The 11,519-nt window shown below is 37.5% G+C and overlaps 1 protein-coding gene across 1 annotated transcript; it reads right to left on the minus strand.

Annotated features, from left to right (window-relative positions):
- Nucleotides 1–6,629: 6,629 nt before the first annotated feature.
- c21h8orf89 (chromosome 21 C8orf89 homolog) lies at nucleotides 6,630–11,375 on the minus strand. The gene is made up of 7 exons (XM_028005495.1): nucleotides 11,065–11,375; nucleotides 10,939–10,984; nucleotides 10,034–10,128; nucleotides 9,632–9,770; nucleotides 8,623–8,784; nucleotides 8,468–8,523; nucleotides 6,630–7,338 (listed from the first exon to the last, which is right to left on the minus strand). The coding sequence occupies exons 1-7, from the start codon at nucleotides 11,252–11,254 to the stop codon at nucleotides 7,184–7,186; spliced, it is 843 nt and encodes a 280-aa protein (XP_027861296.1). The 5' UTR covers nucleotides 11,255–11,375; the 3' UTR covers nucleotides 6,630–7,183.
- Between the last annotated feature and the right edge of the window lie 144 nt (nucleotides 11,376–11,519).

Here is an 11,519-nt window from a genome sequence, read left to right on the forward strand (position 1 = left end):
TTTCAGAAGAGCTGTAATCCAGATACCATTCTGCCAGCGGTGCCACTCCTGATCTCTGAGTCCCACAAGAAAGGCAGGAATGTGAGCATTTGGCAAGTTTCCAATTAGTTGTGCTACAGGGTCCTCAGGGGACACTAAAGTCACTCTTTAGTTCTTACCTTTCTGCCTTTTTGCCTCACTCTGTTTCGGGGTTGTGTAGCAAAAGCAGATGAAGCAAAATTTAATTTGTTTCTGTCTGATTTATTGTTTGTTGCAGGGTTTAGTAAAGCTGCACGTTTTAATAAAAGGGTTATTAAACCCTAGAGGTGTCTAGAGGTAGCAATGTACCTTCATCTTAAGCCCAGTGATTTTGCATAGCTTCTTTGTATTTCTAGCAAAGCATCAATATAAACTTGTTCCAAGAATTCTAAAACATTTTACCAAACAATGTTGTCAAATATCTTTATCTTTTATCATGTGTCCATATTTTTTGCATGTATTCTGATAGATAGTTAAACTGAAACAGACTACAGGTCACCTTTGTCCTGAAGTTTCCATCTTATTTTTTCTCTTTGCAAACTTCATGATTATCTGACCATTTTGGGATAACGGTCCGATGCTCCACTCAGTGTATTAAGTTTAAGGTGGCAATCTGCCTACCGGACATTCTTGAGAGTTTTTTACTAGGCATCAGTATTCATGGGTATTCTGGGTACAAAAACAGAAATGTAGCCCCATATGACCACTTCCATATTTGATTGTCAGTATGATGTCTTTTTTTGAGAAGCTAAGTTAGTTTTACATAAGCTTCACTTGTACTTCAGTTTGCAGAACTGGGTTTGGGTCTGTCATATTTTTAAAGAAATGTAGGGCTTTTGATTTCTTTTTGGTCAGCCATGTTTTTTTTGTTTTCTAGTCTCTTATTTGTATACGATGAGCTGAGGAAAAGGAGGCCCAGATTGTTTAGGATGTTCTCTAGAGTTACAAACATTAGAATACCTTTGTAACCTTTCCGTCTGATGGATGAGATCTTCGAGCCAGTGTCATGTTATCAGACAAGTTATTTTCAAGCAATTTATTTATTCGCTGGGGCTGGAAATAGTCAGTCCTTAGACGGCAGCTCTTAAAAAAGTGTTTGCTCATAGTCAATCACTTTGCAAGGGGTTGATAAATAGGTTTATTTTGCTTTCATAAAATAAAATCATTTGAAAACTACTAATTTCTCTTAGTAGGGTTATCTTTTTCAGACAGTAAAACATAATGTTTAATTAACTTTGCAAGGAACTAATATTAACTATAATTCGGATACTTATTAAATTTACAAACAAAGACCCTCTGTGGGTCCTATAATCTGGATCCTTGAATAAAAGTGAAAGGTTTTATCTTCATTATAATCATCGTAGGCAACATACAGCATCTGAACTAGTGAACTTAAAACATTGAGTGAAGTCAACCTGAAATGATCAATGTAAGAATCCCGTGCATCTTATTTGGACACTGTGAAACACAGGTACTTGGCTTTAATGTAAAATCCTTTTACACACACTTACATGCATACAGCTTTGTTCAGTCATAGTGCTGTTGCTTATTTGATCTCTCCATTGATTTGAGAGAGAAAGCTGCAGAAGTTTACTGTGCCTTCAGGACGGTGGAAGTGCAACATCAAAGCGTGTGTATTTTACATCTGACAGACTCCCAAGTCTGGACCTTCTGCCCCCGGAGTGCATTTGTCAGAGATGATCAGCCTAACCTTTATAACACACCCCTGTTTGACAGCTTTTTTGTGCGTCTCAGTAGGGAGGACCGTATTAATGAGTCTCAAAATGTTAAACTGTAATGTAAAAGGAAGCACACATCTGAGTGAAAAAAGAGAAGAGAAAGAAAGAGATGTATTGGGTTTCGTAAGAAATGGATTTGCTTTCACTTATTGGGCAGCATATCCCAGAAAAGACAGGGGTGAACCTTTGCTTCATCACACCTACGTGGGGAATGCAAACTGGAACTCTTAGGTTGCTATGGTTTCAAAACACTTGTTGAGAAACTAGAGAGGTCATCTCTTCTTCTTGACTTGTGTTGTAAAGCTATATTGATGAACTTCAACTTCACAATGGCATTCCTCAGTTCTTAACCCAACAACATATCAGTCTAACAGGTCAAAAGACTTCCTGTTGCTTCCTGAATTGTGCAACCAGAAAGCTATTGCTTATTACATATAGACAAGTGTACATACCCTTGTAAAATGTAACAGAATCAAAGCACAATAAGTCATTATAGGACCTGTTCCACCTTTATAGGTACATATCTTGTTTAAAAAGAAATTAGGGGGTTTGTTGTGGCAAATAGAAATATGAACAGTTCACTTTTGCCCTAAAACCTTCAAATGTCTGCTAGAAAGCTGGAGATGAAGAAAGATTTTATTTTTCAGTAAGTCCAAATTAATAGTAACGATAATAATAATACTAATGACTTCATGAGAGAAAAAGTGCCATTTTTACAATGGCTTAACTAAAGAACTACATTTCACATAAAATATGTGTGGATACCTGGAGACGTTTGTGGAGAAGAAATATTCTTACCATTTTGCAGATTCTGAGACCACTTGTTAGACAGTGTGGGCACATATTACCAAATCAAGATACGGAATAACATTTGATAGCCATAGACACGATGATAATAATACAGGATAATTGTTCACCATATGTGGACATATTTTTTTTATTCTTTTCTTCATTAAACCCTGGCTTTTTAACAGTGCTGTTTGTTTTCGAGAACTATACTTCAGCTCTTCTTTACTTGTGTATCTGGCCGATTTTATGTGCACTTCAGTGATTTGCAAAGCTTGTTATTGTCAGTGGGTTTGTCTTTCTGGCATGCTTTTGTTTGGATGAGACAGAAGCAGGTCTTGTGTTTTATGCAAGCTGTTTCCATGAGGTCTGCAGACGTGTCACAGGTGCATGAGTCACTCTTCACGGAGTTGTAAAGTTGGTTGTTTGACTTGGCTTGAAACATCAAAGACTTAGTGATGCAGAGAGAACACTGTTTAAAATGCATTACACTGAACAAACAAACTCACGACGTGACTTTCAGGGAGTCTTGGCCGTTGCGTTTAACTTCCAGCTGTGTCTATTATGTTTTATAGCCACATAATGAACTTCCATTTCTTACAGGACATTATCAGTTATGGATGATAACATGCTTCTCCAGCATCCAAGCAGCAGAGGGGACTGATTACCCTCCAGTTGCTTCTCTCCTGACCTTCGATCAGTGCCACCATGGCGACAACCAAGACAGAGATTTTGATTAAAGGTTTCCCCTCGCCCGAACCTGACATCGTCACTGATAATCATCCAATCATCAGTCACCTCCCTTGGCATACAATTCCATATGTATGTAAATCAATACGGGCAGGTAGATGAGGCGCAGTGTGTGGGCGTGGAGCCCAACTGACCCCCTCCTCTCCGAGAGATAAAAATGCAGGTAATGGTGATGACTGCAGGAAATGGGGTGCATCTATCACAGCTGGTTTCATAAATCTCCTCATGACATGACAAAGAGCAGTCACAAAGGTTAGATCCCTAAAAAGTTGTGTGAACACATGCCTATTGCTGTGCCAAGAGTGGGGTGAATAAATATCACAAATTGCCAAAGCCGAAACCTGCTCTGAAGGGACACGTTTCATGCATATAGTCGCCAAACTACAAAACATACTTCCAAACTTTTATGGAAAATGGAGAGGGAGAATTGCGAGTATCTCTTCCTAGAAGGGTAAAACAATTTGTGCTTTTCTTTTTGATGAAGAAAGCACACAGTCTTCCACCTTGTTCAGTCATGTTCGTCCTAGTAATTCAAACACTTCTCTGATCATTTTTTCTGATCCCCGAACTTACAGTTTCCAACTGAGATCCATTATTTTCTTCTGCAGCAATTCCTTCATCACACTGTAAAATGTGGGTATGGGATCCTTAAAAGCCCTGCTATTTTATTAATAGCAGAGCTATTAATAGCTGTTTGGTAACCAGTTTTTTTAAAAAAATTCTATTTACTTATTTGTTAATTTAAATTATTTTAAGACTGCGAAGAAGTCTTAATGGGGCCCATGGCAGTAGCTTGTTGCAACAAGAGATGACTAGTTTGCAGTTTCAGTGGCCTTTAGCATTGCAAACTAAAAAGGTCCCTTTCCTGACTGGCGTATGAGTCTGAGATCTGAATTAATCTCTTGTGTTTGACAAAGCTTTACCCTGAAAAGATGCAAAACACTTTCATAAATAAATTCATCTTCATAATACTCACGGGGCTGAATGCAAATGCATTTCTATCATCATATTTATAAATTCAAAACTTTTAATTATATTTATGCTACCTGAAATTATGGTGTTGATATCTAGAATTTCTTCTTGTTTCCTGGCAACTTCTCAGAGACTTTACTAGCTGTACCTACCAGGGTTTGTTAGGCTTAGCAACAACAAAAGAAATCCATCAAGATAATTAGGTGGCACCTACTAAGGTTCTAGGAGGGGGATTTGGCAGATTCACAGAGAGAGGCCCCCAGGTTTAGGAGTCTGGGGGCCTCACAGATCTATAACAACAATCCATTCATCCATCCATTTTCTGTACACCCTTTGTCCCTTATAGGGGTCAGAAGGTGCTGGTGCCTATCTCCAGCTAACATTCCGGGCGAGAGGCGGGGTACACCCTGGACAGGTCGCCAATAACAACAATCCATCCCAAGTTATTCAATCAACACATCTTTCATGTCATTTTTAAAAAATAGCAGATTCACTGATCTCTGTCTCAAGACCCATACTGGCACTTTTCCTCTCTTACTGACCCAAGCATATGACCCATAAAGGATGGCTTAATATTACAGTAATTTCTGAATATTGATTGGCTTTTCTTGTATTACTGCCTTAAAGATGATTTATATGAAAAGGTTGCTTTGGGTTAGGGCAGTCAAAGACTTCTATGGAACTACAGCGAAACCATAAACCACTTGTGGGTTTATCCCAGAACAGTTCTTCTTAAAGCCCTCATTGTCGGCTGTTTGTTCCAGGTCATTTTGTTTCACTACCCTTAAAAGGGACGGTAAAAATCCCTGCGAGAGCAGGGAAGCCCGGCCTCTGTTTGAGCCTGAATGCAACCCGTTCACTTAGCATGAATCAGGGGGGGCGGCTCTGTGTTTCTAGGTCACTATGTGTCCCTGAAATGCACACCTCACTACCCAGAGGGAGGGAAGGAGGAAAGGATGCAAGCAGAGCCTGACATCTGACAACGTCGCATTTGTAGTTGAGGAGCTTTGGGACACACTCCCTGAAATTAAGCTCAGCTGATGGTTAAATTTCTGAAAGGCACAATGATCAGAGAGACATACATCTAAGTATCTTCTCTTTGGGAACAGTCCTCTTTTCTGGTTTCCTAAGTAGACACCCATGTCGTTTTTTACATAAAGAGAGACAGGGACCATTTTTAGCTCTCTTTTTTTTCTGACTACTGAGAATTTAAAAAAAATCTATATTATCTTTGAATCCTGACAACACTAAATAATCTCTGTAACAGGTAGAAACCTTTGCCTTTCAAATTACAACAATGTGGCCTTTCTAGCTGCGTTTCGGCCTTTCAGAGCTGTACCAGTAAGACAGCACTAAAGTGAGCTCTAAAAACAACAGCACATTAACAATATCTTCTCAGATGTTCATTTATTTACATTATTATCCAAAAGTTAAGTTATGAATATTGCACCACTTAAATAAAAGCACATAAAAATCATTTGAAGGCAGCTTTAAATTAGATGCTTGTGGCATGGTAGACATTAATATGGAATTAGAATTCGGTCATAATTAAATGTGAGATATTATTGTACTTTACATGCAATACTCCAATCCTCGCGTGTAAATTCAAAAATCCGTGCATGCACAAGCTGGCAGCAGCTCATGCAGTGAAGTCAGTTTCTCTGCGTGTGTTTTCATTTTAAACATTATTTGTATTACGCTTGTAAAGTTGTTTTTTGTTTGATTTTTGTAGATTACTTTAAAAAATACATTTAAAACATCGTCATGAGCTTTAAAAACATATTACCAAAAATGTTTCTGTAATCTTTTTTTAAAACAATCACTTCTCTAATTCCATCTGGCATGTTTCTGAATGAGAGGAAGATTAGTTTCCTAATCTTGTTAGAAACATTATCACTTTTACCTTCTGACATGGCTCTCCATCATGTTAGAAAATATACAGCAGAAATTTTCACCCAGGTGTATCAATATCACCAGCCCCTGAAATTAGCTCCATCATCACCACTAACCAATTATCTTCGTATCAAAATTATGACCTGAGCAAACATTTCTTTAAATAAAAGGAAAGCTTTTATTTTCCTCCAAACAAAAGGATGGCTGCTGTTGGCTTCCATTTTTGACAAATACAATGAACAACGTTATTCAGAGACACAAGCTGCAGTTCATGCAGCAGTAAAACAATGCATTATGTGGGAAAACACCACATTCTGGTATCTGTGGGTATGTCATTTCTGCGGTTGTGAAGTTATGGACCACAGATTATGCTTTAGTGCAGAATTTAGCACGCTCTGACTATTGGAATGGCCAGCTTTTCCTTTTGCTAGCCTATAATAGAGATTAGAAAGACAAATATAACCTCTTTGAAATAACAAAAATAAATTTATTTCATTTCAGGAAGACATTTAACAAGGCACAAGAGTTCAGCTAAACTATGCCATTTATCCACATAAATTTGACTTAGTAAACAAAGCAGAAATGTGTTTGAAACTTTCTGTAACACTGGTGCATTTTTAGACTCAAGCTAAACAACATCCACAGCACACACAGAGAAACATGGTATCACTGCTTCATGGCCACTAAAGCCATTACAGAAATAAATATAACATGTTTCCATGCAGGTGTGGAAGGAAAAACTACTGACAAATGAGAATCTACGCATTTTTTGTGTAAAACACGTCATCATTGCCGTTGGGAATACTGAGTTGAAACTACATTTTATCCCTTAAGGAGAGTCAGGAATCCCAAAAAGTAAGAAGCAGCCACGTTAAGCAGCCAAACAGTATCACTGAGGACAAACACGCCGTCAGAACAAGCCAGTGAAATGAATATGGTACACTAAGTGTTTTATTTTGTTCAGTTGTTGGCACAGACTCAAACGTCTTAATCCTGGGCCGTCGCGACTCAGAAGGGGGTGATTGTCAGGACAGAGAATTTTTAGACTTCCTGATTTTCTTAATCTTCTCATATCTCACCGTCTCACCCTCCAAAGACGAGAGCTCAGAAATCCGGTGGATAAAAGAGCGAGGGGCTCCGATGATTGGGTCTGAATAACTCTGGCCTGCATGAAGACAACCTAGAGAAGGTTTTAGGTTGGAGAGAAACACAAATGAAAAGAATAAAGAGATAAAATTACAAGCAATTTATGCTACAGTGGTTAGCATGCTAACATAAAAAGCAAGCATCACATTTCAGAGACAGAAAACCTTGTTTAGGTAAAATAAATAAAAATTTCAAAATGTTCCACCTTTATATTACCCATGAACAAGAGCAGTGATAAATTATTTAGCGTCTGAGCCAAATAAAAGGTAGATAGTTTAACCTTCCTTCTAACTACATATAATAGCTTGTTTGAAGTAACTTGTTATTGTCAAAAGTTTTTAGAAACCTCACAGTGGATGGATTTACAGAGTTTGAATGCCATGACAACCAGCATCCACAAAATGTAATTTCAATTGGCTGATTTCGACATACTTAAAATATTAAAGAGTGAAACATGGAATGATTACATGAACAGAAATTGGAATTTCAACTGCTTCCATCCACAGCTCACTGAAGTAAAATATTCTCGTTGTTGGAAGAAACAGGACTGCTGGCACACGCTTATGCCCATCAGTGTAGCAATAAAGGTCAGAAACGGAGTGGGCATCCTTCACTATTCTTAGTTCTTTTTTCATTCTACTTTTTGTCTCAAGTGGATATTTCCACAGACAGATGGGGTTCTCCACAGGACTTTTAAATCCCGGAGTGGGGTGCCGATAAGTAAGGTCTCCGCTCAGACTTCCTGTTGCTTTTCTTATGCCTAGATGTTTATAGTTTTGTATGTATGTAAAGTGCTATACAAATAAAACTGAAATTGACATTGACTTTTAGCTGCTTTCTCACCTTGTGTTTGTTTTCTTTCTGTTACTGTTTTTTACAGATATACACAAAGAGATATTTCTCAACCTTGGACATGAAAATGAAGACAACTTATGATCTTAAACTGCCATATCATACAGCTCTAAAAAAAAGGTTGTAAATGTGATAAGTGCCCTTTAAATCAGACAAGCCATGTGCTGGATTTATTCGAGCAGTGACGGTTTCTGATACGGGCGGCATCCTGTGAGGGGCGGCATGAGCCACCCCAAACAACTTTGTAGGGGTTCGCTGGAAACGTGGCTCGCATAGGACCACCTCTGTATTGGTGTCTCATCCAAACTTACTTTTCTGATCGTCTTTAACAGTCACCGGGGTGTGGATTGGATAATGTACCTTGGGCCTGCAGAACAGAAGGACAGTGGAGGTGACTGGGCTGGGAAATAGCTAACACAAATTTAGATCGCTGCGATCAGACTTAGTTTAGAAAGCAGAACAATACCTGCTAAACTTGCAGCTTTCCACTGAAAAATTGTTCTTGCCATTTAACATTAAAGTGGGGGGTGAACTGATGTTCACCCTAGAGTTTCTAGGGTCTGCAACCTGTGTCTCCGGAGCCGCAAGTGGCTCATTGGACCTTCCATAATGGCTCTTAATATTTTGGCTAAAACAGTGAAGAAAAAACACATTTTTAAAAAAACCACAAAAAAAAAAACATACATATAATGAATGCAGATTTTAGAATTTATTTTGTTTTTTATGTTGTTGGGTTTTTTTGCATGGTATAAATACTGCATTAAATTTCTACAACAGAATGACACAAATAGTAACATTTACTATCTCATCACTACATTAGAAACTAAGATTTTCTTCTTTTGTTGCTTAAATAATTTTCCACAAACATCAACATTCTACTGAAGAAACTGTTTACTGTTTGTATATGTTTGATGTTTTTCTCTATTTTAAAATTTAAAAAACAGAAACAAAATGTTTTTCTTTAATGTCCACAAATTTCCTATTGTAGATATTTATTTAAAAAAATTAAGTTGTCTTTTCACAAAGTCTGAAAATGTTCAGCTCTAAGCAAGTTTTATTTGATTTAACAAAATAAATGCAAACATGTATTAAATTGTAATGGCAATTCATTATTAATACATAAAAACTAATTAAAAGGATATATATGTATGAGTTAAAGCAGACTTTTATTTATTCTTCAAATACTGTCTTCTGTAGCAATATCTATCCTCTATAAATGAGTGTTGGATGTTGTGCAAAATACTAAACAAGACGACCAACTGTATAATAAAACCTAAAAAACTAACTTCAATAAATTCTACAGATATGTTACAAGTTTTTAAATAATAAAAATGAACTAGGTAGGCTTTTACAGTTGTCTTATCACTTGTTGCATCCCATAAGAGACGAGAACTACAATTATTGCAATCCGTGCTGCTAAGATTTTAAATCTTTTTGGTGAAGTCAGTAGGCAACAAGCCTCCTGGACTGGTTACCCCAGGGTGAAAAGTCTCCCTGAAGGGATGCTGGGAAGCTCAGCGGAGAGGCTCAAAGGGTGAAGTTTAACATGTCGATGCTCATTGTTGTCTTTTCGCAGTGGAGGAACCATAGATCTAGTCCTTTCCAACTCTGTACCTAATCGGGGTATTAAAAGACGACAGTTCAGTTTATTATAGTTGACAAAAATACAACAAACCAAGAAACAATCAATGATCAATGATCTAAACCATACATCAAAAGTGTACAGAATATTATAAGTGTGATAATAGCTCCACCTATTGGCAATGAGTTTATATTGCAGCTACAAGCTTCAAGTTTTACAATAGCAATGTACAGTATCTGCTCATCCCCTGCAAAGCAGAATAGTGGAAAAATGATTCCTTTCATTCAGTACTTACATGTTTTCTGAGACAGGAAGTGTCTCCCAAAGATATCCTGCTCTTGGTCAACATCCTCTGAAATCACTTTGTCCTCTTTATTTAAGTTTGATTTCCTATATAGATGGAAGACATGCAAATATCCGTTTACAAAAGCATTGACATTATTAAGAATTATGACATACAAATGTATGTCAAATGTACAAATGTGTCAGGAGGTCTTAACCTCTTGACACCCAAGCTTTTGTTTAGTGTGCTTTTTTTATTCTCCAAGTAACATGGGATTCGTGGGACCTAAGACCAATAACAAAATCCTGTTTTTAAACAATAAGTAGTTTTTCTAATGGAGCAATTTAATGTTTCATTAAAAGTAAAGAAATAAAGGTTCTTGTCCCTAAATGCATTCGCAAATTGTAGTTTGGCTTTATATGTTCTTTCTATTTATGACTTCATTTCTGAGTGGCCTTTCAGATCATGTCGTCATAGAGCTTTCAGATTATTTCAAATATCACATTTATACACCATCTCAAGAAACGTTTTACAAGTCTAATGGGTTTCCACCTCGCTTTAGGGAGTAAATATGTCCAAATAGATGTTACTTTTATGAAATGTGTTTTCTGTTCATTCTTAGGAGCCTCAATAAAATTAAGCTACCATGAATATGTGGGATTTTTCAGTTCTTTGTCATAAGACAAAATCAGTCTATACTTCCTTCTCCCACTGGTATGCAGAAGCAGCTAGCAATACGTAATGCTGTACAGGGGGACCAACCGTGACATCACGGTGTAAACAAACAGGCTAGTCAAAAAAAATTTTTTTTTTGACAAATCATACGCCGTAAAGATTTATCTAATCAGTTTCCGAGACACACAATTGCTGATTTTGCTTGTATTTAATTGCACTTTGACGTAAATATGACATCTTACCCTTTAACTATGAAGCTGCTCACTAACGTGTTCTCGTTATGGTTGCCTAAAAAAAAAAAAGAAAAGATGCTCAGGAAAGCTCATTTAGCCTATATTTGGTGCACTTTGTTGAACACGATGACTCACTGTTAAGAGGCAGCATTAAAGGGAACTTCCTTATCTGACTTGGCCTTAACGCGATACGTCCTCCAATCCCGAAGGTACTGTGCGTTGGGTGTCCAGGAGCAAGGCGGCCATAGCTCAAACCTCCTTCTGATATGAATACTTTGGCGGTAGGCATTTGGTAGGTCATTATGTTGGACCCTACCGCGGACATTACCCTACCTACTCCAGCTATCCCTGAGCAGATGCTAAGCTGTAGCCCGCTATAGTAAAAGCTCGCTGCGTCACTATAGAAACACACATCAATCGCTGCGCGGCGGCTTTATTTCTCACACACACGAGGTGGATGGGATATTTATAGCATGGACTTAATTTTACAAAAAATGATTAAATCTGGGCTTTTTAAAAAATAATAATAATAATAATAAAGTCATTAATGCCTGTATTCCTAAGTGAGCTTGGATAAAAAGCTGGGATGT

This window comes from Xiphophorus couchianus, chromosome 21 (genome assembly GCF_001444195.1).
Source record: "Xiphophorus couchianus chromosome 21, X_couchianus-1.0, whole genome shotgun sequence".
In the NCBI taxonomy this organism is placed as follows: domain Eukaryota; kingdom Metazoa; phylum Chordata; class Actinopteri; order Cyprinodontiformes; family Poeciliidae; genus Xiphophorus; species Xiphophorus couchianus.

What these genes read in the sequence shown, in the direction of transcription:
- c21h8orf89 (XM_028005495.1), bottom strand. Translation starts at nt 11,254, where the DNA reads ATGTCCGCGGTAGGGTCCAACATAATGACCTACCAAATGCCTACCGCC. An exon ending in GAAAGCTGCAAGTTTAGCAG is followed by an intron (nt 8,524 to 8,622) that starts GTATTGTTCTGC and finishes TCTGTTCTGCAG; the next exon opens with GCCCAAGGTACATTATCCAA. An exon ending in TGTTAAAGACGATCAGAAAA is followed by an intron (nt 7,339 to 8,467) that starts GTAAGTTTGGAT and finishes AACCTTCTCTAG; the next exon opens with GTTGTCTTCATGCAGGCCAG.